This window comes from Chiloscyllium plagiosum, chromosome 32 (assembly GCF_004010195.1).
Source record: "Chiloscyllium plagiosum isolate BGI_BamShark_2017 chromosome 32, ASM401019v2, whole genome shotgun sequence".
Lineage (NCBI taxonomy): Eukaryota > Metazoa > Chordata > Chondrichthyes > Orectolobiformes > Hemiscylliidae > Chiloscyllium > Chiloscyllium plagiosum.
The window spans coordinates 30,112,373-30,138,829 of record NC_057741.1 but is presented as its reverse complement, the minus strand read 5'-3'; the positions used below and the strand labels follow the sequence as shown (position 1 = coordinate 30,138,829).

The 26,457-nt window shown below is 43.4% G+C and overlaps 1 protein-coding gene across 4 annotated transcripts in view; it reads right to left on the bottom strand.

The window, feature by feature from the left end:
• Positions 1-26,457, bottom strand: part of lef1 (lymphoid enhancer-binding factor 1) — a 151,227-nt gene that overhangs the window by 23,056 nt on the left and 101,714 nt on the right. For 2 of the 4 annotated variants that reach the window (XM_043674327.1, XM_043674329.1), the window contains exons 8-9: positions 24,196-24,303; positions 20,270-20,321 (exon numbers count right to left, since the gene is read on the bottom strand). In XM_043674327.1, the coding sequence (XP_043530262.1) occupies positions 20,270-20,321; positions 24,196-24,303 (160 nt within the window). The remainder of the gene's footprint in view (positions 1-20,269; positions 20,322-24,195; positions 24,304-26,457) is intronic. The other 2 variants (XM_043674328.1, XM_043674330.1) reach the window with 1 other exon arrangement.

The following is a 26,457-nucleotide window of genomic DNA, read 5'->3' as shown; positions in this document are numbered from 1 at the left end:
CCACGGTTAGTTCATTTATATTTAGCAAAATACAGGATACTCTATATTTTGGCATTCAATTTCAGAGAATGGTTAGATGCTGTTTTCCATGAGAAGGTGCAACACTGTATGGTGTGAAAGCAGTTCAAGAAAGGATCTGTTTGTAACTCTCCACACTCAGAGGCTCAGTAGTCATCTGGCAGTAGAAGATTTCCCACTGCAAACTGAGAAGAAGTGGGCCATCGGTCGCTCTCTCATGAAAGAGAGAAGACTGGTGGTGAGTTTAACCTGAACATTCTCATGTCTCAGACAAGGAATGAGGTTTAGAAGGTGATGGTATTCCTCAGCCAGTTCAAAAACTGAACTCTGCTGTTTTTTATTTTGCAAAGCCCCTTCCTTGTTAGCACACATTTAACTCTGGGACACTGTAAAAAATAGAAAGTTGCATAAAGTTGCTATGCTTTTGGAAAGTGAGTAAGTTAACAATCCATTACATGTGCTGAAATAATGCTTGAAACCAAAAATGATATTTTGAATTGACTGGCTGGAGGGGACTAAAAGACTTGACCCACATTTTAGTGACTTGAATTACAGCCAAAGATAGCTTAAGATTTGCATCTTCCAAAGCCAATACAATGGAGACAACCTGAATGCAGACTCACCAGAAATAATTAATTTGAAAATGTGTGAATGGGGACTATCTTCTAGACTCTTAGCAAAGCAACCTGACCGTCACTTGGATACTCAAATGGGTGAGGAGAAATCACGAGAGTCATAGAGTCTTAGAGATGTCCAGCGCGGAAACAGACCCTTCGGTCCAACCCATCCATACCGACCAGATATCCCAACCCAGTATGGTCCCACCAGCCAGCACCCTACCCATATCCCTCCAAGTCCTTCCTATTCATATACCCATCCAGATGCCTTTTTAAAAGTTGTAATTGTACCAGCCTCCTCCACTTCCTCTGGCAGCTCATTCCACACATGCACCTCTCCCTCTGCATGAAAAAGTTGCCCCTTACAACTCTTTTATATCTTTCCCCTCTCACCCTAAACCTATGCCCTGTAGTTCTGGACTCCCCCACTAGATGTAATCACTTGGAGAACAGGACTGTTGATATGAAAGGATTTATCCAGATGTAATCCAACAAGGAACAATTTCTCTCCCACGCCCTCCAACTCCATTTAACCCAGGCCAGGCAAGTGGAATCTTCCAGCCATGACCATACTTGGATTACTGGGTAGTCGGAGAGAGAGGATTAAGTTACACTTCAGTTAACCTTCTTTTGTGTTTAAGAAACTGCTTTTCTGTAGAGCACAGAAACTGAAGAGATGGGCAAGGTGCAAGATCTGTAATTGGATTTCTTTCACTATCCATCCATGCCTTCAAGTTTGAACCCTTTGTTTGTTCCTGACTATCCACATGCTGCATAAGGAACTCAGTCCTACTCCAGAAGAATAGACAAATCATCTTCTCAATCTTCCAACTGCCTTGGTGTTGAATAGAGGAACTCCTGTAGCCAGCTTGGACTCACCCAAGTCATCAACCAACAAGAACCATATCACTTTAATCTTCACTGTCTGTTAAAATTATCCCATAATCTATCCTCCCACTTTGTAATCTATTTCTGTATGTGTGAACCTGAGAATATATGTGTGAAAGTTGGACCATTTTTATTATCTTAGATTGGATTAAGTACAATAAATACTACCCTCTTTTTGAAAATCTCAAGATAAGCTGTCTATTTATGTCACTTATAGTAACTTCATTCAAACAGTTTGCACATGCTGAATTATCAAACATATCCTTTCTTTACAAGACCTGTTCAGTTAAATGAGCAGTGGGAAAAGGCAGGAGCCATTCACCATCCCTTCTATCCTGGTTGTAATATTCATTGACATTCCAAGGTCAGTTCAATTTTAGAGAGTAATTGTCTATTGAAAATGTGGGTCCTGAGGAGACAGTGTAACACTACGTTTTTGCATTGTGTCCATGTTTATCATTTGATTTCTTGCTAACAACCTCAAATAATCCTCTTTCTTGGCACTGTACATCGTATGCACCAAGTTTGATGTGATCAGATCCCCCATCTTCCTTCAATCCGAAATCCCTTTGAGATATCTGTACTTCCACCAATGCTAATGTTTTTCCCCAATTCACATCATACCATGGTTTGTGGCTGTAATTTCAGCCTATCTTGCAAAGTTTTGGGATTCCTTCCCCGTTCTCTAAAACCTCCATCTCCTTTAAGTCTCTCTTTAAAACCTACCTTAGGGACTAAACCTTCATATTCATTCCCTCCTGGTATCTCCCTATTTTGACAATGTCAATTTTTTTTTGTCTGATTCCACATTGAAGCAGCAAAAAACCTTCTTGCTGTTGTGATCCGTAACAACAGGTACTAAACAGCAGCCTCTTTCTGAGACTGACAAGCATTAATATAAAAAAGTGATTTTAATCTGGATTTCATCCATTCCAAAATTAAAATACTAATTCTTGCATGTAAATGTAAAATTAAAGGTAAAACAGCAAACTTTGTTAAACTTAACTCATGCAAGCAAATCAAATCAAAACATTCTTCACAAGAATCTATTGGGTCTGGATTTTTAAACACAAGAATATCTCGAGGTGCTGAAGTTCATTGTTTTTATCTCGATTGCAATTAGAAGCATCCAGCAGCACAAAAATATGTTAAACAACAACTCAGAAAATTAAAATTTCTTTAAAATTTGTTATAAAGTAGCCTGAAACCTTGTCTTATATATAAAACACTAAAGAATTTCAGCTTCAGAACAAAACTCAGAGATGGCAAGAAGTCCATAACAACCTCACAAATCATTTATTTATTCATTGCTGTTGTACCCAACAAATGGAGAGACAGTGGGCTTTTTGAAAGGCAGGTTTTACAAACAAAAATCTTCAAATGTGTGCTCGCAGCTTCCCGAAACAACAGACACAAACAGACATAAGTTTTGATGGTTGTGTTATCAATTCAGAGCTGCCTGCATTCTGCGAAAACAGAGGTTCGGGGTCTGTTCAGCGTTTCTCAGCAGCACAGCTACCACAGCGGGTAACGTTTACAAACCCAGGAGCGATGGAGGTTGTGGTCGTTGGACTGTGAGGTTAGATGACTTTATCAGTTGCCTGATCTAACTGTAAACACACATATGCGCTGCTGTCTCACTTTAGCAGATACTTTAGCAACTTCCAGTTCTCATCTTACCTGCACATGAGCTGCAGTGCTGCAAGAGCAAAATACTCATTTTCCCTTCTCCTGCCCACATACCACCCCCTCCAACCCAGCCCAGTATCTCACTGACACATCATAAACAGCAGGCACAATGTATTTTGTAATTGAATGCTGCTGGTTTCCATTGAACCACCTTGCAAGCTTGAATGTAAAATATACACAATGGCAAAAGACAAATAAATCTTTGTGCATTTAGAACACTTCCCTGACATATTATCAAGAGCATAATTATTGTCAATTTATTGGGGTTTTTTTAAATCACTAAAATGCTTGGTGCTTTGTTTAAGGGAATGAATTGACTCAGAAAAGAGAAAAATAAATGGGGATTCCAGTGAGGCTGCCAAGTAGGAGGAGACATCTATATTACTGAACTCGACGCTATGGTCTGCATGGGGCATGAATAAAGAAACAAAGATATTGCCCCATGCTAATACAGGAGGCGAGTTGCTTACTGCTCCAGGGAGCTAATTCCACTAATCCCCAATCCACTGCAGCTACTGGGATCTGCATACATTTGCCACAGTAGGAAGACAGCAGTGTGCCAGCTATTAGACATGTCAGAAGAACAGCAATGTTTTGAGAAAATAGCATTTGATTGACACCTACATGCTCAGTTTACAATCTTAACAAAACCAAAACAAAAACACCACAATGGTTGACAATTTGAGTGTCTGGCTGTTTTGAATCCTCTTGCCAATCTTTGCTCCGGTCTGGGAAGACTGAGAAATGAAAGGCTTGGACAATCTGTTTTACAATTGTTAAAAGTCACGATGCAGAGGCTCCGGAGAAATGCAATAAAATAGGGGTTGAGGTGTAGAGGCAGTTATGTATCTTACTATTAAACTGTGTGAAAGCACGATGATACAGGGGACAGCTTTGTAATGAGGGAGGAAGGGGGAGATGGTGGAAGGCTTCAGTGGGGAGATAGTGGAGTGCGTGTGTGTTGCAAACAATGTGGATAGTAAATGACAGTATCTTATCCAGTGCAACAAGGCACTAAACCACTGGAATGATAGGGCCACATTATAGGTTAAAATAAATGCCTAACAAATGATAACACAATTTCCTTGAAACATTGAACCCAGGTGTGCATAAAAGAGCCTTGGGCACTCTCCCAGGCATTCAAGTGGGCACAGGATGATTGTTTGGATAGAAATGGTGTAAAGGCAGGAGAATGCCACGGGCGATAGAACCAGTGCTGGCATAATAGACCGATCAGCCTTCTGCTGCAGTGTAACAATTCTAAGATTCCAAAAAAACAGGCAGTTCTTGAAAAATGATGTCAAACATTTATCTCTCAAACAATGTAACATTTATCCCTCAAACAATATAAATAAAACAAATTATCTGGGTGCACTCTCATTTTAATCTGTAGGAGCTTGCTGTGTGCAAATGGTTGCTTTCTGACAATACAATAGAGGATTAAAAGGATACCAATGACTAAAGCATCTAGGAACACCCTGAGGCTGTGAATGTTGCTATATAAATGCAAGTTATTCTTCGATTTATAAATATACTTAAGACAAAAAGTCAACAAGGAAATCATATAAGACATCTAACAGATTGAAAATACTAGAGCAGAGTTAGGCCATTCTGCCCCTCAAGCCTGTTCTGCCATTTGATAAAATTATGACTGATCCGACTGTGGTGTCAATTCCCACACCGGCATTTACCCAATAAACTTTATATGACTCTGCTGGTGAAAGGTCTTTTGGTCTCAGTCTTAGAGTATTAAATGACCCAGCTTTCTACTGCCATCTGGGGAAGAGATTTCCACAGTCATGATCTTCCAAAAGAAACATTTTTCTTCACCTTCATATTAATTTTGGAGACCCCTTCTGATTAAACAGTTTACCCGTAGGTTTTGCACAAGAGAAAAAATCCTTTCAGTGTCCACCCTGCCAAGTTCCCACTGGAACTTGTACATCTCAATGAAATCACCTTCCATTCAAGTCCAACAGATATAGGACAAACCTGTACGTAGTGAATTTATTTAGTGCTTTTCATCCAGTAAAATGTCAGGCGGGTAAGTGGAGCTGAGGCCGTGAAAAGATCAGCCATGATCTTACTGAATGGAGGAGCAGGCTCGAAGGGCCAGACGGCCTACTCCTGCTCCTAGTTCTTACGTTCTCAGTGCGACCAAACACAGTCATTCACAGTTAGGTTTCAAGGACTTCTTAATAGGTGGGGAGAGTGTAGGAATAGACGGAAGTTTTGGAATAGAATCACAGGATATAGCAAATCAGGCATCAAAGGGCATGAGGTGTACCAGACAGGCCACCATGTTGCTTAATTGGTGTTGAAGTATAATTTGAACATTGAACCAATTCTTCTGCATTGACAGAGAATTAAGTAATTGATACGTGGGTCAAGAAAGGAATGCAGGAGACATTCATTTGGTGGATGGCTGCTATCTGTCTACTGACTGCACAGAATACTATTTTTAGAGGTGCAAAATGCACCCCATTTTTCGTGAAATGAAACCTGTTCAAATTGCACCAGTTCAGCAGTTGATATTGTTTCCATTTTCATTCCCTTTACTGATCCCTCTGCTAAATTCAGGGGCATTTTAATTATCAATGTCATGTTATAATGGGTGGTGGCCATCTTAAAGATGCTACAGAAGATGTTGGAGAAGATGTTCGTGAGCAGGTTTTGAGGTGCTTCCAACAGTCGCTGGCAAACACAAAAGCTTTTTAAACAAATTAGACCAATGCGGATGTAATAAAAGAAAAACTGTGGAGATCTGAAAGATACAGAAACAAAAATTGCTGGAGAAACTCAGCAGGTTTGGCAGTATCTGTTGAGAGTAAACATTTCGAGTCCAACAACCCTTCCCCGGGAGAAGTATAAAGGTCACCCCTCTCCATGTTCTTTTATGCTTTCAAGAGATGCCCATTCCTCATTTCGCTGGGAGAGGATGGCCTAGCAGGTCATTTCAGAGATCACTTAGAATCAGTCACGTTGCTGTGGAGCTTGTGTCGGCCAAATCAGGTAAGGATAGTAGATTTCCCTCCCGAAAGGACATTTCACTGCAACCAAAGATGGTTTCATAGTCACCACCACTACTGAGGCTGGTTTTCCATTCCACATTTATCAACTGAATTTAATTACCCCTCAGTCTCCTGCATCCCTACAGCACTTTACCAGGAATCTCTGGATTACTAACCCAGTGACATTAACACTGCCCCAGCCCCACTCCCAGTGTCATTACCTCTGCCTGAACTCCCTTGTACTCTGGGAAGACCACAGGAGCGGCTGAAGACCATCTGGTCCATTGAGTCTGTACCGCCATTCAGTGAGGTTATGGCTGATCTAATCATTCTCAATTCTTTATCCCCATAATCCTTCATTCCCTGATAGGGCAAGGCTGGTAGCTGTAGGGAATTCTGGATGGCTAGTGAAATTGAGGTGTTGGTCAAGAAAAAGAAGTCATGATTTGGAGATGCCGGTGTTGGACTGGGGTGTACAAAGTTAAAAACCTGGTGTTGTGTGATTTTTAAGAAAAAGAAGGAACCACATGCCAGGTACAGACACCACAGAGCAAGTGAATCCCGCAAAGAGTATGATGGCAGTGGAGTATACTTAAGAGGAAAATCAGGAGAGCAACAAGGGGACATGAGATAGCTTTGGCAAATAGGGTTAAGGAATATCCAAAGGTATTTTATACATACAATAAGAACAAAAGGGTACCTATGGAGAGAATAGGGCCCCTTAAAGATCAGCAGGTCAGGCAGCATCCAAGGAACAGGAGAATCGATGTTTCGGGCATAAGCCCTTCTTCAGGAATCTTCAGGCTTATGCCCAAAACGTCGATTCTCCTGTTCCTTGGATGCTGCCTGACCTGCTGCGCTTTTCCAGCAACATATTTTCAGGTCTGATCTCCAGCATCTGCAGTCCTCACTTTCTCTCCTTAAAGATCAGTAAGGTTGCCTATGTGCAGAGCCACAGGAGATGGGGAAAAACAATAAACAAGTATTTTGCAGCAGTGTTTACTGTGGAGAAGGAAATAGAAGATATAGCACATGGAGAAATAAATAGCGACATCTTGAAAAGTGTCCATTTTACAGAGGACGAGGTGCTGGATGGCTTAAAGTGCATAAAGATGGATAAATCACCGGGATATGATCAGGTGTACCCAAGAACTATGTGGGAAGCTAGGGAAGTGATTGCTGGGCCCCTTGCTAAGATATTTGTATCACTGATGGCCATGGGTGAGGTGCTGGAAGACTGGAGGTTGGTAGTAAGGTGGTAAGGAAAAGCCAGGGAACTAAAAACCGGTGAGCCTGACATTGGTGGTGGGCATGTTGTTGGAGGGAATCCTGAGGGATGAGATTTATGTGTAAAGACCAATCTCAGTTATCCAAACGCTAATTATCCGTATTTTGGATTATCAAAACAAGATCTCAAAGTCCCTTAAAAATGTTATCCATTATCCGAACAATCAGTTATCCAAACAATCAGTGATCTGAACAAATTATTCCCTGCCCGTCTCATTCAGATAAACGAGATTGTTCTGTATTTGGAAAGGCAAAGACTGATTATGGATAGTCAGCATGGCTTTGTGGGTGGGAAATCATGTCTCACTGAATTAAGTGAGTTTTTTGAAGAAGTATCAAAGAGGATTGATGAGGGTAGAGCAGTAGACGTGAACTATATGGATTTCAGTTAGGCGTTCAACAAGGTTCCTCATGGGAGACTGGTTAGTAAGGTTAGATTTCATGGAATACAGGGAGAACTAGCCATTTGGATACAGAACTGGCTCGAAGGTAGAGGACAGAGAGTGTGGTGCTTTTCAGACTGGAAGCGTGTGACTAGTGGTGTGCCACAAGGATTGGTGTTGGATCCACTGCTTTTCGTCATTTATATAAATTATTTGATATGAACATGAGGGGTATGGTTAGTAAGTTTGCAGATAACACCAAAATTGAAGGTGTAGTGGACAGCGAAGAAGGTTACCTCAGATTACAATGGGATCTTGATCAGATCAACCAATGGGCCGAGGAGTGGCAGATGGAATTTAGTTTCGATAAATCTGAGGTGCAGCATTTTGGAAAGGCAAATCAGGGAAGGACGTATACACTTAATGGCAAGGTCCTGGGGAGTGTTGCTGAACAAAGAAACCTTGGAGTACAGGTTAACTTGAAAGTGGAGTCGCAGGTAGATAGGATAGTGAAAAAGGCATCTGATACGCTTTCCTTTATTGGTCAGTGCCTTGAATATAGGGGTTGGCAGGTCATGTTGTACCTGTACAGGACATTGATTAGGTCACTTTTGGAATATTGAATGCAATTCTGGTCTCTTTCCTATTGGAGGATGCTGTGAAACTTGAAAGGGTTCAGAAAAGATTTACAAGGATGTTGCCGGGGTTGGAGGGTTTGAGCTGTAGGGAGAAGCTGAATAGGCTGAGGTTGCTTTCCCTGAAGCATTGGAGGCTGAGGGGTGACCTTATAGAGGTTTATAAAATCATAAGGGACATGGATAGGGTAAATAGACAAGGTCTTTTCCCTGGGATGGGGGAGTCCAGAACTAGGTTTAGGGTGAGAGGGGAAAAATTTAAAAGGGGCCTATGGGGCAGCTTTTTCACGCATAGGGTGGTGCGTGTATGGAATGAGCCGCCAGAGGAAGTGGTGGAGGCTGGTACAATTACAGCATTTAAAAGGTATTTGGATGGGGACATGAATGAGAAGGGTTTCGAAGGATGTGGGCCAAGTGCTGGCAAATGAGACTAGATTAATTTAGGATATCTGGTCGGCATGGACGGGTTGGACCGAAGGGTCTGTTTCCGTGCCGTACACTTCCGTGACTCTATGAGTAAAAATCTGTGGAAAAGAATTCCACTGATTCAGAGAACAAATACCTCATCATCAATGTCTTAAATGTGTGACCCCTCATTGTGAGATGATGCCCTCAGGATCATGACTCTCCCATGAGGGGAAACATCCTTTCCATACTTACCCTGTCAAGTCCCTGAAGAATCCTATGTGTTTTGATAAGTTCGCCCTGATTTCTCACAAGAATCCCCTTGAACCTCCCCAGGAAAGAGACTGTGGGGATGTGAATAAAGTTTAATGCTTAATATTCAAACTAGCCTCTGTGCTTGCATTCATGCTGCTGGCACAGTGCCAAGTCCTGGTCCAATAAAACATGCCCTGGCTATATCTTCCAGCCCGTAATGTCTGCTTCAAGTCTAAAAATAAATTACCCGCTATCCTTCAAAGGACCATTTTATTTATCTTGAAACCAAGAGTCTGTCTCTCAGTGATCTGCACATCAAAGGGACTGCATGTGTCTCAGGAGTGGGACTGGCTGAGCAAAGCAGCAAAACATCAGTACAAAGAGCTTTCACCCTGTGCACCTCCATTACTGCTCTCGCCAGCCGTTCATGCAGGATCAGGCAACCAGGGCGCTGCTGGGGAGGGACGAGCAAAGAGAAACAAATGGGGGCAGGAGGGACGCAAGTGGTTCCTTTTTGACGTGGGGCACCTTTCACTGAGACCTCCCCATCCCCGGCACAAGCTTCAGAACGAGAGGTGGGATGACCCGGGAAATTTCCCAGTTTTGTTAAGGTTACGGTGACCGCCTGTCCAAATCCTCTCCGGGAAACGTGCCCAGTGCGTGCATCACCCAAACGTGCTTGGCCCAAGTATTGTGACATCCGCTGGTTTTTGAAGTTGTTGGGTGTTCAGTACCAGGAACACACCAGCTGTGGTCGAACTGAAGGCAGGGCAGAGGGTTTTCTGAGAAATGTTTCGCTTGACTCACTTTTGATCGATTCTCATTAAACATTGGGGAGAGGCAACCAATCATTGCTTCCAGATACTTCGGTGCTGTGCAAAGGTGAGGGGGTGGGAGGGCAGGTTTGTGAGCAGGTGGCTGCATAGTTTTAAAATAGCAAGCATGAAGAAATAACACCTCGCTAGAAATAGAGCTTCCTCAAATGTTCTCAATAAGGTTCGGGTGATGGCACAGTGGCATTGATATTCAGCTACTCATCCAGAGACCCAGCTTATGCTCTAGGGACTTGGGTTCAAATCTCACTGGGGTAGAGGGTAGATTCTGCCTTTTTTACAAACTTGAATTCTAAGAATAACCATTGCCAATTGTTCAAGTAGATCATGTATGCTCTTTATGAATATAAATCTGCCATCTCGACCAGATCTGTCCCCCCCGTGTGACTCCAGACACACAGCAATATGCTCACTGTCATGAGTTTTAACTGTCATCTGAAATAGTCCAGCACACCATTCAATCATATTAAACTGCTAAAAAGACTCAAACGGAATGAAATCATTGGAGTACCTGGAGGTACCGGAAACGACAGTCACATTCTCATCCCTGCCGACTCCGTTACTACCGTGGAATTCCTGCAGTGTAGAAACAGGCCCTTCGGCCCAACAAGTCCCTCCAAAAAGTAACCCAACCATACCCATTCCCCTACCCTGTTATCCTATATTTACCCCTGACTAATGCACCTAACATACACAACCCTGAATACTATGAGCAATTTAATATGGCCAATCCACCTGACCTGCACATCTTTGGATTGTGGGAAGAAACTGGAGCACCCGAAGGAAACCCACGCAGACACGGGAAGAATGTGCAAACTCCACACAGACAGTCACCCGAGGTTGGAATCAAACCCGGGTCCCTGGTGCTGTGAGGCAGCAGTGCTGACCACTGAGCCACCATGTCGCCCCAAAACTAGAAACCCCAAAGCTACTGGGGTTGAATGCCAAAATGGGGAGAGCTGTCTCACAGCACAGGTCGGATAGAATTGCACTTTAGACACAATGTCCCAGACAACATCATTGCCAAGGCAGCAGAGGTGATGGCACAGTCTGGCAGGAGTAGCCATGGGAGCCCTCAACATAGACACTGGACCCCAGGAGGAGTCAGGACACCAGGTCAAACATGGGTAAGGAAACCGTCTGTTGAGTAATGTCTACAACCTCCCGTCTCCTCCCCCTCACTCAGTTATTGAATCAAAGCACCTTCATGCTGAATACCTTTTGGTGGAGTGTTGAGGGTGGCAAGGATGCAGAGTGTATTCTTGGTGTGGCACTGGTGCTGGTCGAGTTCTGAGGGATACTGCTGCTAACCTGGGTGCAGCAGGTAGTGAGGGAACCAGTGCCACCTACATGACCTCATCCTCACAACCCAGTCTGTTGCAGATGCATCTGTCCATGACAGTATAAGTAGCACTGATCACCATACAATCCTTATGGAGTCGATCTTGTGATGGTAGTGATTGCGAGTTATATATATTTTAATGCCATTTATTTTAGAGTTTGGAATTCAGGTAGTGACATGTGCATTTTGGTTAAATGATTAACTTGTAAGTATTCCTGTAGCCATGACGACTGATTTTTTTTTAAAAGTATGAAAGAGATAACACTTAGAGACCAATGGGATTTGCTTACACTGGAGTTTGTGAGTGAACAAAGTAAATGGTTGAGAATTAGGTTTTCAGTTTAGAAGTTCAGGGAGAGATTTTCTGTTTCTTTTCATTAGGAGAAACGCCTATCACTTGAGAAAAGCTGTTTGGGTTTGGTTTGGCAGTTTTTCAGAAGTCTTGTCTGAAGCTTAATATCTAAAGAAGAGAGACAGTTTAGAACTGTTAATAACGAATCCTCTCAGTGTAAGGAGTTTAGTTTTGCTATTCCGGAACAGAATTGTTTGGTTAAAGCCTCTGAAAGGTTTATTTGAAGCCTAAAGAAGCTAAGCTCAGTTTAAAGGAGAATTAAGGAAGAGGCAATCTGTAGAAATTAGGTCCCTGTAATTGTTTCGGATCTGACCTCCTGAATTTATTTGCCCTTGTTTAATCTTCAATGCAATCCTGAATTGTTGGCATTGTCAACGTTTTGATGACACCTCAAACCAAGACCCTGTCTGCTTGCTCAGCTGGACGTAAAAGATCAACCACCAAAGAGGACTAAGAGAGTTCATGGCTTAGTCAACACCTCTTCCTCAGCCAAAAAAACACCAAATGAATGATCACGTCATTGCTCCTGACATTATGATGTATCCAATGTCTCTATAAAAATAACTGACCTTTAAAAACAGCCAGTAACTGTGAAATGCTTTCAGAAGTTCTGTGCTAAAGATGGCCATGTTGCTAGATCGTTTCTTTGCTATCATCCAACAGAAACAAGCAGCACTTATATAGCACCTTTACCATAGTAAACACTTCATGGCGTGTTATAGGATAGCATTCTTTTAACACAGAAACACAAAAGCTGACCAAGAACTTGGCCGGAGAAGTAGGTATCAATAAGTATCTTAAAAAGAGAAGTAAAGGGGTTTGGGAAGTGAATTTCCAACCTCAGCACTTCCTGGAAGGTCACCAAAGCAGAGCAATCCCAGGGATTGTCAAGAGGCCAAATTTCGAGGACTTGCTAGACCGGTCATATAGCATGGAAACAGAACCTTCGGTCCAACCAGTCCATGCTGACCATAATCCCAAGCTAAATAGTCCCATCTGCCTGTGCCTGGCCCATATCCCTCCAAACATTTCTTATTCATGTACTTATCCAAATGTTTTTTAAACATTGTCACTGTACCTACACCTGCCATTTTCTCTGGAAGTTCACTCCACACTCGAAACTGACAATATAATACCTTCATTCAAAAAGACAAGGAGACTAAAAACACGTTAACTATAGGCCAGCTAGTTTAGCACCTGTCATTGGAAAGTGTTACCTGGGAATGTTGGTGAAACTTGTAAAGTCTGAGAGGGTTCTCAATGGCTGGTTCTTCAAACTTGCAGAATGAAAGCATCATTTGTGAGATATTTGCCCCAAGACTTGTGAGCGGCTGTGCCTTTTCTGTCAATATATCTGTGGAGAAAGTGAGGACTGCAGATGCTGGAGATCAGAGCCGAGAGTGTGCTGCTGGAAAAGCACAGCAGGTCAGGCAGTATCCCGAGGAGCAGGAGAATCGACATTTCGGGTGATGAAGGGCTTATGCCCGAAATGTCGATTTTCCTGCTTGCCGGATGCTGCCTGGCCTGCTGTGCTTTTCCAGCACCACACTCACATCAATATGTCTGTCACAGCCATGGAATTACTGCAAGCGCTGATGTCTGGATGAACATGGGGCAGTTGCAGAATGAAATGCTACTGGTGAGTTCTTGGCTCGTCTTTTAATCTGCATCATGACGGTGTCCTCCATGGTAAATTCCTCCCAGGCCATTCTCATCACGGCTAGAATTTCTAGCCTTTTGTTACTGATCTTCAGGACCTCCTCAATGAGGACATAACTCCTCTTTATCCATACAGAGCTCCCAAGCTGCTTGTGATACCCTGTTAGTCTTACGTTTTGGGTTCTTGGGCAGTGACCCAGAGCACAATCCCACTGTTTATCTCCAATGTGAAGGGCTAATGTAGCAATGGCCACTTGCCTGTTCTTGTCCTTGCGAATAGGAATTAACCAATAGTTATTATAACAGTCTTTTATCAAATTGCCTTTCTTGCAATATTGCCAATATAAACCTTATGTCCAAAACTACTTGATGGGATTATCTTGCATAAATAAGTGAGCAAATAAAGTGCCATAATGTAATAACATATAAACACTAGTACAGAAATTAGAGATGGAAAGCAAATGAATCTGAACTCTTATATCAATATATACAGCTTTTAAAATGCATTTTGTATATCAATTGTGTTTCAGCGCCTACATAATGAAGGCTTTCAGGCTGGATTTCCATCTTATTGTAGGTGGTGGTTAGAAAAGCTTGTGGAGCTAATTTTAGTTTCTCTGCTGCTCCTTTCTAGGCCAGTGAGAGGGTTAATAGGTGCTGACAATTGAGCAAAAACATTGTTCAGTTAGCGTTTCCTGTCACAGACCTTCCAGTTCTGATTTTCGTTCAGTGACTCCCATCACAGATGCTTGTGAAAAGGGTGGGTTGCTTTCGAAACCCTGATCCCTTATTCATTTCCACTCACATTGTCACCACCAGTTCAACCTGCTCCAAAACCACGAGCAGTACAGGTCAGCGAGTGGCGGTCTATGATGGCACTTAGTATGATCGAAAGGAGTTTAAATGGTTATTGTACCAGATAAGTAATCTGGATGTAGATTTATTCACTGAGGTGGAAGGTTCACTTTCAGATGTTTCGTCACCATAGCACTCCAGAGGCCTACTGAAGATGTTGCCTGGTTATGGTGACGAAACGTCTGAAAATGAACCTTCCAGCTCAGCGAGCATACCTACATTCAGAACCTCAACCTGAGCTACAAATCTTCTCAAAACTTGCTAAGATCAATAATCAAACCTGAATGAGTTAGCCAAAAACATCTCGAGCTCAAATCCCACCATGACATTGTGTATATGAGATATGTTTCTAGCTCTTAAGTGGTGAATGCTAGCATGTAGAACTGAAGGATCAGGATTGTCATTAAAGAGTACAAAAATGTGTAAAAACATGGTTATTAAACTAAAATAATCAAATCCGTATGTTTCAAGAAAACTAGCAGCAAAAGTTGGGGTGGTGGGAGTCTGGGTTTGTGGAAATGAGAGGGTTTTTCACACAATGAGTGATCGTGATCTGTACTGAATTGCTTGATACAACATTGGAAGTAGCTTCAATCGTCCACAGGGAGCTGGATAAGTATTTGAAAGGGAAATGTATGGAGATAGCACAGGGCAGTTAGGTGGCTCTTGAAGAGGCAGAATGGGTTGAACGGCTTCCATCTGTGCTGCAAGGTTCAAAGATTTCCAGGCAGCGATCTCACTTTAAGGCTGCAATGGCGCCATGAGGTTGAATGGCTGGCTATGGTTATAATGATGTTTGTGATCCAGTGCACAAAACATGACACAAAATTCCAATCCTGGTTAGGAGCAGGAATAAAAGCAAAAAGGATTAAAAGTAAAAGCAATGCACCGTTCGGATGAAGGCCTGCTCAAAGCAATTAGCTGCAATTTCACAAAGTTGGAAAGAGAATTTAAATGCTTGGTCCTGCCAAATTCACACAACGGGATTAAGCATCTTCCAATCTGAGATACACAGGTCTCCACTCCACAAGATACTATCAGGAAAGGCCCTTGATAGTTATCTAGTCACAGGTATAACAATGTTCTTCCCACTGTGTCCATCAGTGCAGTGACTGCACTAAACCCAGAGGAATGAAATCCAATAATTAAAATCCCACGTGCCTTTTGGGGTGTACTGAGTTCTGTTAGCCTCCTCCATGTTAATTCAGGTAGCATCCTACCGAATCACAAGCTACGAAGCCCATCGAGACACTTCATGTATCAGATGGTTTCACTTCACAAATAGCAAGTCTCACACTGCCCTCCACTGGTTTCCTGTCCATGCAAACGTCACCACCTCCTCCCACACATTCGCCAACTGACGAAAACCAACTGGCTGTGGTTGTAAACATTTGTTGTATGCCTCACTCACCCACACCGTAATGACCTGTTCCAACCACTGCTCCCCCTCTCTCTCTGGCTCCCATATGAAGTGACCTCCTTGAGCAAGGCCACCGGCAGACACCCATTGGATCAAAGGATGGGAAACATGGATATCACCAACAAGTTCCTTGTGACAAGCCCCCATCTGTCAATTGGTAGGGTTTGAGTTTTGACGGTGAGTGTGTTCCTTGCTAAACAAGGTCAAGAAAAGCCAAGGCCCCCACGCAACTAACCATGGGGTGTCAGGAGAAACCCCTTTTGCACTTGTGGAGAGAACATTGCTACTTGTTACCAAGGAGTGACCCCTCTACAGATTAGTTGCCAACTATTTATCTCAAACTTGGCAAATGAAGAGGCTATTGTTTGGCTCTGGGCACTTGTACTGACTGACCAAATAACAATTAAATAGAATTGTAGAAACGTTACAGCACAGGGGCCAATTGGGTGGCACGGTGACTCGTTGGTTAGCACTGCTGCCTCAGAGCACCAGGACCTGGGCTCAATTCCACCCTCGAGTGACTGTCTGTGTGGAGTTTGGACATCCTCCCTGCGTCTGCGTGGGTTTCCTCCGGGTGCTCCGGTTTCCTCCCACAGTTGAAAGATAGGCAGGTTAGGTGGATTGGCCATGCTAAATTGTCCGTTGTGTCCAGGGATGTGCAGGGTAGGGGGCAATGCAGGGTCACATGGGTGTCTCAGAGGGATGCTCTCCAGAGGGTTAGTGCAGGCTCGATGGACTAAGTGGCCTCTGTCTGCATTGTAAGGATCCTACAGTCCTTCATGTCTAGATCAACTCTCCACAAAAGCATCCCAGTTAAGAAAATAAAATTAGGAAATGTAGGCCATTCGGCCCATCAAACTGCCCTGTACTATTCAGTAAAATGATGGCAGATCTGATTATGCGGCCTTCAACTCCACTGTTCTGCCTGATCCCCATCCTCCTCATTTCATTCGTTGATGAAGACTCTGTATAACTCAGCTGTGAATCAGATTCAATGACGCAGCTTCCACTGCCCTCTGTTCCAAGATTTCCAAACATACGTGACTCTCAGAGGAAAGCAAAAATCCTCATCTTAAATGGGGGCACCTGTTATTTTGAAGTGTTTCCCTGGTTCTGGGCTCACTGATGAGGAGCAATATCCTCCCAGCAATTGCCTTGTAGAGTGCAGGCATTATGAAAAATATTTTACAAGTTAGTCCCACTCTCTCAGTGTTTCCCAGGACCAGGACTCTTTTGTTTTTCTCATCTGGTGCCCCTCTAATTCTCTTTTGGAAACTCTGACTGAATCTAACTCCACCACACTCTCCAGAGAAGAGTTCCCGATCAATGAACTTGCTGCTTAAAAGACTTTCTCCTCCCATTCTTTGGTTGGTTCTTTGAACAGCTTCAGGGACCTGCGTTCAATTCCACCGTTGGGCAACTGTCTGTGTGGAGTTTGCACATTCTCCCCATGTCTGCTCTCCTTTCCTCCCATCGACCAAAGATGTGCAGGGTGGGTGAATTGGCCATGCTAAGTTGCTCACAGCATCCAGGGATGTGTAGATTTGGTGTGTTAGCTACGGGAAATGTAGCATTACAGGGAAAGGGTAGGGAATGAGTCTAGGTGGAATACTCTTCAGAGTGTCAGTGTGAATTTGTTGGATCAAATGGCCTGTTTCCACACTATATGGATTCTATGGCACCATCACATCTTTCCTGTAGTATGGTGTCCCCACAAATGGTCACAAAACTCCAGCTGAGGCCAAACCAGAGAGTTTTACAGAGGTGCACCATCACCTCCAGGCTTTGGACTTTATTCCTCTATTTATAAAGCCTAGGATCGTGTAGAATCATAGAATCCCCACAGCGTGGAAGCAGGCCATTCAGCCCATCAACCCTCCAAAAGGAAATCCCACCCCATCCCTGTAACCCTGCATTTTCTGCAGCTAACCCACCTAGCCTGCACACTGTGGACAATTTAGCATGGCCAGTCCTTCTAACCTAAACAACTTGGACTGTAGGAGGAAACAGGAGCACCTGGACAAAACCCCACATGGGGACAAGCTCAATGTGCAAACTCCACACAGACAGTCGTCTGAGGATGAAATTGAACCTGGGTCCTTGGCGCTGTGAGGCAGCAGTGCTAACCACTAAGCCAACATGCCACCCTATGCTGCTCCTCTATACTTTCAACTACTTTCTCAATCTGCCATCTCCAATGATTTGGCCAAATGCACAGCCACGTTTCTCCATTCCAGCATGTCTGATCAAATTCGACTCTTTATATTATGTCGCCTCTCCTCAATCTTCCTGCCAAAATGTTTCACTTCACACATCTCTGCATTAAATTGCACCAGCCAAGAGTCTGCCCATTTAAAAAGCCAAAGTCCTCTTGAAGTTTATCATTACCAACTTTCGTCTAGGCATGAGCAGAGATATGCAAGTTCTCCACTGGAAAGCAGATGAAGTTAGTTAAAAAAAAGTAGTTTAAACTGCTTTCCCTGTGCCAGGGGAGGTGAGCTAACTCAGAACAGATATGTGGACACCTTAGTGCGCCTTAGTACTCAGTGCAACTTTGAACAGAGTGCTGGGATTTGGGAGTGTAAGGGAGCTAGGGGAAAGAGATACTCCTTTGCTTTTCTGAATTCTGCCATCTTGTGGGAGTTATTCGACCACCGGGAATACTATTTGTTCTGTGGCTACCAGGTCTACGTGGTCAGAAGCCAATAATGGACAGACACAATAGGTCAGCATTTGTCTACTGAGGTGGGTAGTTCACATTGAGAAGCTTCCTGACTCGCTGCACCCTCATACCCTCCATGCCAACTCAATGTCTACTCATGCACCCATCCACCCCCGTGTGCCCTCATAAGCTCCATGTCACTCAGCCGGTGTCTGCCACCGAACTCAGGAGTCATTTAGAGAGAAAAAGCAAACCTTCAAATATCTAGCACAGCTTTTACTCCTTACATATTTAATAGAGAAAAAAATCCCATTCATAGAACCCATTATAAGCTTTCAAATCTCGAGTGGTTAATTACTTACAAAAACAAATCTCTGTTCAGACCTACATCAAAGACAGCCAAAAGTTTCTTTAACTTTCCAACCAAGCCGGAAACTCAGGACCAAGAGTCTGGTGCTGGAAAAGCACAACAGGTCAGGCAGCATCCGAGGAGCAGGAGAATCGACATTTTGGGCATAAGCCCTTCATCAGGAAAGATCCTGCTCATCGGATGCTACCTGACCTACTGTGCTTTCCCAGCAACACACTCTTGATTCTGATCCCCAGCATCTGCAGTCCTCACTTTCTCCTAGGGAACTCAGGACCCTCTGCTGAGCTAAATACAACAGTTGAAACTCAGCCAAGCATTCATACTGGCAATGATAACACCCTAGGTGTGGTGTCAACAAAGTGTTCTCCTGACGTTGCAGACCAGATGCTATTTTCTTTCCAACATACACCTGTCAATCAAAGCAGTCTGCAAACAGCTTATTTTTCTCAGCTCTCACTGCCAGTTACAATTTTTTTTAAAGTTTAAAGAGCAGGGGCATGCAAGAACTTCAGCTCATGGCCGTAATCGAGATTTTAACTGTTCTTTAATTGCATTTACACCAACTCTATCAATTTTGATTTCCACTTTGTGATTAAATGTACTTGCAACAGTCAAAATGGGATTTCTTTGAACTCAGCATCAGGTTCAAATTGGTTGGGTGAGTTTGAGTTTCTCCCTCTCGTGGTAAATAAGATCTCTTTCCTCTTTTGGCAAAAAAAACTAGACTTGTGGAAGCACGATGTCTCTGTCTGGTTCCTGCCTGTCATTTTTAAAGCTCCATAACTCTGTGAAAATCTGCTCCAATGATATGTGAAGCTGCTGTATAATTTCTGTGGCAAAACACAGGATCAAAAGAACTAATGTCGTGTGAATGCAATTATGAATAGGACAATTCATTATGTTCTTCTGCTTGAATCAGCTGAAACTCTCAACAAGTCACTGTAGAAATTTCAAAGTATGACCCCATTAGATACCATCCACATAACTCAGCAGGGAAACTCACACAGAACAAAATCCCCACATGTCATCACTATCCCAACCCCAATGACCTCTGACATCAAAACTCCCTCAAAAACAGGCAGTGTTACTCAACTGAGTCTGTTCAGGAGACAGACATGCTCCAGAGGTGAAAGGTCAAGGGTGATGCATGGTATGATTGAAGTCATGAGACCCAGAGGACGAACACAGCACATGAAACTGCCCAATAAGATCTGTGTGGGAGGCATCTCACTGCTGCAGCTCAGGAAGATACTGAAATGGATGGACACTCCATTCTAAGGTTCTCCATCAAAGAGAAGCAGTCAGAGATATGCTTTGTTAAGAGTTGCACCATGAACCCGCTACAGTCTCAAAAATTGCTCTGTCTGATTTCGGAATGCAAAGTGCAGTCGGGAAGGGGCTAAGAGAGGGGTCTAACAGTTGTTTCAGAAAACCCATTCCCACTGTCAAACAACTGGATAGAAAGGAGATCAATTCAACGCAGCAGGATTGCAATGAATGACAGTCTTGTTACTGAGCTCTCATAGAAGTACAAAGTTTTGTTGAAATAAGTTACAATATCTTGTAATAATATCATTTTAATTCTTACCTGAGGTGGTTTCCTGCATCTTTTCACGTTTCCTCTTCTTCTTCTTTCCCTTCAACATTTGAAACAAATTCAAGATATTTTATAGATCAGTTATGTATACAAACGGAACAACAATTGTATGCAATCCCACAAAATAAAAACAGTGGGGGTGACACCTGTTTTGGCAGGCAGTACAAAATGGCCAAGCGTTCCATTCTGATTATCATTAACATTCACAATTCATTATCACCAACTTTGTGCTACTGCCAAATGCCAATTTTTATCAATAATGTCATTATCAATACTGTTTCAATCACATAGATACAAGATATGCACAACACAAGATATACAATGTACAAGGTACGTAATGGGAACTTTGTTCCTCATTGGCAGAGTCCAGGTACGCAGTGTAGGGAAATGGAAAAAAAAGATGTGCACTAACACAGTGATTTTAGCAACCATTGTTTGTTTCAAAGTGCTTCACAGTCAATGAAGCACTTCACAGGATGGGCACAGCACAGAAAGAGGAGACAGTGAGGTCTGCAGATGCTGGCGATCAGAGTTGAGAGTGTGTTGCTCAAAAGGCACAGCAGGACAGGCAGCATCAGAGGAGCAGGAAAATCGACGTTTCGGGCTGAAGCCCTCCATTCCTGATATAGGGTTCCGGCCCGAAACATCGATTTTCCTGCTCCTCTGATGCTGCCTGACCTGTTGTGCTTTTCCAGCAACACACTCTCAACAGCACCGAAAGCCATTGTAGGCTGTGCTGACTTGCTGAAGGAACAATTTACCTCCTGCCTCACCCCCAAGCTTCTCTCAGCGGCCTTCCCCATTCTCCCTTTTTAGATAATAATCTGATTCTTTCTTGAACGGCTCAATGGAATCTGCCTCCCCATCAATATTATGCTGCCCTTCAGATTGCTGTCTGAAGAATTGTCCTAATTTTTCCATTGGTTCTTTCATCTTAAATCTGTGCTCTCGTGTTCTCAATCTTTCCACCAACGTGAACATACCTTTCCCTCTCTACTCCACCCAGACTCCTTCTGATTTTGAGAACTACTACTAGCAATTCTCCTCCTCCAAGGCAAACAACCTAAATTTCACATCACGGAAGTTCCTTAACCTCGAAACCGTTATTGTGAACCTTTTCTGCACTCTCTCTGATGCTTTCACATCTTTCCGAAAAGCATTCTTGCCCTGAGCTCCCTGCAATACGCCAGTTGACGCGGAACCAGTGCTCCATACAAGTTTAATATTACGTTTGCACTGGATGACTCTCATCAATCAAGACAAAGCAAAAAAAGAAGCTCAGGAGAAATTGGATGAAAAGTGAAAGTTCAATTATTGTCAGTTCACTTACATATGTAGAAATTGCAAATGCAAATTAACTTTGGTTGACGTGTCTTGTCACTGAAAAACAGAACCAATTAAAGCAAGCCTCAGTCTAAAACAGTGTGACAAGTGTCTACTGTGCTTTGTGACAAGACTCATATTACAGTGTGGGTACTGTAACAAATGACATGGAGACATAGGGAGCCAAGGTCCAATAGCTTTCTAACAGAGCATCTATTCACAACTTCACAATGAGATAGTGGGTGTGACTCAATCTGGGAAAAGGATGAAATGTCCTTGGAACTCTACCTGTTTAAAATGCTAACCTCCCCTTTAGAATGCTTCTGCCTGAAATTTAATACTGGATTTTTTTTAACGTGGCTTTGACCTTCTGCAAGGACATAATCAAATGGCTTTATTTTGATTTGATTTCAAACATTGCTTTATGCCCAGGGTTTAATTCTGCGCAATGTGGTTTTGTGACATCTGCCTGAGTTAAACTGGAGTCAAAATCCAACTTGTGACAGATTGGCAGGACGTAGAGCAATCTGGATAGAAATGAACAGGGGCTTCAGCTTCCACTATAACGATTCTCGGTGCTCCAAAACCCCTCAGTTAGATGGAGGTGGGAGTAGTTGAACCCCAGCAAGGATTCACGACCAACCCCCAATTGGTTAGTCTCAGTTGGACAGCTCGTAGAATGTCTGTAACCAGCCTCACGGCCCATGGCTTACTGAGGGGAGGGATGGATTCATAGAGTCATAGTCTTAGAGCTGTACAGCACAGAAACAGACCCTTCGATCCAACTCGTCCATGACAACTAGATATCCTACCTAATCTCGTCCCATATGCCAGGATCCGGCCCAAATCCCTCTAAACCCTTCCTATTCATTTACCCATCCAGATGCCTTTTAAATATTGCCGTCTCCACCACTTCCTCTGGCAGCTCATTCCATACACACACCACCCTCTGCATGAAAATGTTGCCCCTTAGGTCTCTTTCATACCTTTCCCCTCTCACCCTAAACCTATGCCCTCTAGTTCTGGACTCCCCCACTCCAGGGAAAAGACTTTGTCTATTTATCCTATCCATACCCCTCATGATGTTATAAACCTCTATAAGGTCACCCCTCAGCCTGCGAAGCTCCAGGGAAAACAGCCCCAACTTATTCAGCCTCTCCCTAAGGCTCAAACCGTCCAACCCTGGCATCATCCTTATAAATCTTTTCTGAACCCTTTCAAGTTTCACATCATTCCTCTCATAGGAAGGAGACCAGAGCTGTATGCAATATTCCAAAAGTAGCTAACCAATATCTTGTACAGCCACAACATAACCTCCCAATTCCTATACTCAATGCTCTGACCAATAAAGGAAAGCATATCAAATGCCCTCTTCGCTAACTTTGGTGATTGTATGTGCCAATATTGGGGGGTCTTTTACTTTCACCTTGTGATTGAACAACTTGCAAAAATGTAACTGCCAAAATCTTTGTAAATAATTAGTCCCGTAGCCAAGGCAAGTGAATCTTGTGTGATGTCATTAAAAACGGTCAAATTCCTCAGGAAAGAAAGATAAGGAGAAAAGTGATAGAGCAAAGGGAAGGATTTGCTCCACCTTTGTCAGTTTAAAAGACAGTGAAAGAATTGGCGCAATCTCCATCACCGTCGCCTGAAACCAGCAAAGGTGGCTATTCCACCTGGAACCGAACCCAATAGATTTTCTTCCCTAACAAACACAGCGATTGCTGGAAGAACTCAGCATCCGTGGAGAGAGAACAACAGAGTTAATTTTTTCGAGCCCAGTATAACTCTTCCTCAGAAGAACCATCATCCCAGACACGAAATGTAACTCAGTTTCTCTCCCCCACAGATGCTGCCAGACCTGCTGAGTTTTTCCCGCATTCTCTCTATTGGCTTCAGCATTGCCAATACTCGCCCTTTATTTGGGATTTTCATCCCTGCTGATCGATAATGGACCAGCGTGCCAGCTGAATGTTGAGGAATCAGCCACTCCCTGATATCTGGCGAGGCGTTTGCTGTTGATTTGCAAACACGTGTCAATCCCACTGACTGTGCTGACAGCAAGCGCATGGGGAAATTACACCCAGTTCTCGTCCTTCATAGGTTTGCAGCCACTTATCCACTGGGCACAATGTTCCTTGAGCAAGACTTGTCCTTCAGCACTGACACAGATGCCAATTGGAGAGGCTGGAAACAATTTCCTTTGAGTAGTCACTCCGAGACTTTGCAAAGTAACACAAGCACCGGCTGCAAATGATTCACAGCTGCAGAGTCACATCATAAAATATTGACAAATGAGCTGAATAAGTCATAAAGAAGATTAAAAACAAACTTAAAAGCCACATGGGACTCGGAGTTGTGTGAACCTCACACTTATAGTCCAGTGATGTCACCTATTGGCTTAGGCTTAATGAGCTTGAACAGGAGAGAGTGCTTTATAAAGGCATAACTGATGCTCATAAAGATAACACTCTCTGCACCCGCGAAGCTGAGTTATTTCAAGCTGGAAGTTTGTTGCTATGCGGACTGCGAACTCCCTCATAGAGGGATGAAAGGCCTCTGGAAGTGCCCAGATAGAAACACTAGAAACTTACATAGTTATCTCGTGCAGACCAGCCGGGGTAGAGCTGCATGTGGAGTTGCCGCTCCTTGCGTGCCAGTTCATAGTACTTCGCTTGCTCTTCGCGAGACAAAGCGTGCCACTGTAACAAGAAGAGGTAGGAGGAGATTACTCAAACATTCACAGGTTAATGGGGAGGGGGACTGGAGTCCGATCCTACTGTAGGATGATCCAGGCTCGAGGGACCGAATGGCCTACTCCTGTCACAGTTCACTGCAAAGGAATCATTTCGTTGGCGGAAAGGAATCGATACAATTGCAGGCCCGTAGCCTAGCAACACATCACGAGGCACCCTGCTCATACATTAGGCGGAGTGTAAACTTTACCTTGCTCAATACTCTAGGAGAAAGTGAGGGCTGCAGATGCTGGAGATCAGAGCCGAAGAGTGTGGTGCTGGAAAAGCACAGCCGGTCAGGCAGCATCCGAGGAGTGGGACAGCCAACGTTTTGGGCATAAGCTCTACGTTAGGAATGAGGCATCAATCCCGATGAAGGGCTTATGTTCGAAATGTCGATTCTCCTGCTCCTCGGGTGCTGCCTGACCGGCTGTGCTTTTCCAGCACTACACACTGACTCTTGCTCAATATTCTGTCTACACTGCCCCCTCACCTGCAAATGAACCCAATTTCTGTTTCTGTTGAGAGAAAATGGGAACGGAATATGAATCACCATACAGTCATAGATATGTACAGCATGGAAACAGACCCTTCACTCCGACTCCATGGTACCCTAAATTAATCTAGTCCCATTTGCCTGCATTTGGCCCATATCCCTCTAAACCTTTCCTATTCATACACCCATCCAGATGCCTTTTAAATGTTGTAATTGTACCAGCCTCCACTATCTCCTCTGGCAGCCTATTCCATACATGAGACTGTATCCACAACCTATACACTTTCTAACAAGTGTCTCCAATTCCTGTTCCTACCCACTGACCGACAAATCAAAATATCACAGCAAACACTTGTGGACACTAGTGTCGATTGAAAGATTATTTTACTGGAAACTGTCTCCTTTCTTTATTCTGAAGATGCCACAAATGGGAAGAAACACCTGACAGCCAATCAGGTAATCCAGTTGAGTCAGGAAGACAATGCACTCCTAAAATGGACGTTTTTGTTGACCAATGGCAGGAACTGGAGATCTGCTGGAAATAAATCATTGAAACTGAATTGCCGACTTGATGTTCCCCCGTGTCACTGCGGCATGTACTGTTAGCTCCTCAGACAACAGTTCCTTTGATTCATTTTCAATTCTCTCTGCCTCTGCATTCATCCCTTTTATAATAAAGGAGGCTGTCGCTCATACATACCCTTCAGATACAGCCTGCAGTGAAAACTTGTCAAACCTAAAAAGGGGGGTCATGAGAGGCACTTTTTCTCGTTATGTATCAAATGACAGAACAAAGAAGGACAGCCAGAGGCAATGGTAACTGTAGGGGCAGATATCTCTTAAAACTGACACTAGTGACTTGTGTGAGGAATGAAAGACAGGGATTATTCTCGTGGGAATGTCAATGGGTAAGCACAGGAACTTTTGATGACCTATGGCCAATTTCCTGTGGTTTACCTTTACACCATCAATGTTGGCTTCCCTAACAGAGTAGCGAGCACAATTCTGACTCGCTGGAAATATGCCCAGCACTGATATGGTTTAGAGAGCGAAAGAGAGACAGTGATGAAGGCTGTTGTCGACATGATGCATATTTTCCAGGAGTCTTCAGGAATTAAAGTCAGCCGTATGTCACTCAGAAGAGACATCCCAGAATCATTAAAGAAGATCGAGTGTTTTGTTTTATTCATTCACGGGACAAGGCACCGCTGGCTAGTCCAGTGTTTGTTGTCCGTCCCTAATTGCCCAGAGGGCAGTTCAGAGTCAACCACCTTGCTGTGGGTCTGGAGTCACATGTAGGCCAGACTAGGTAAGGATGGCAGTTTCCTTCCCTCAAGAACATTAGTGAACCAGATGGGGTTTTCTGACACTGGATAATGGATTCATGGTCATCATTACACTCTTAAATCCAGATTTTTAAAAAAAATTGAATTAAAATTCTATCATCTACTGTGGCAGGATTTGAACCCAGATCCCCTAGAATATTACCTGAGTCTGTAGGTTAACAGCCCATTGACAATACACTTCCCCCTTCACTTATTTTGTATTATTTTGTTTGAACACCTTTGGTTGCCAATTTTGAAGTACTGGTGGTGTGGATAAAAGCTGTTTGACTGGGCGAGGCA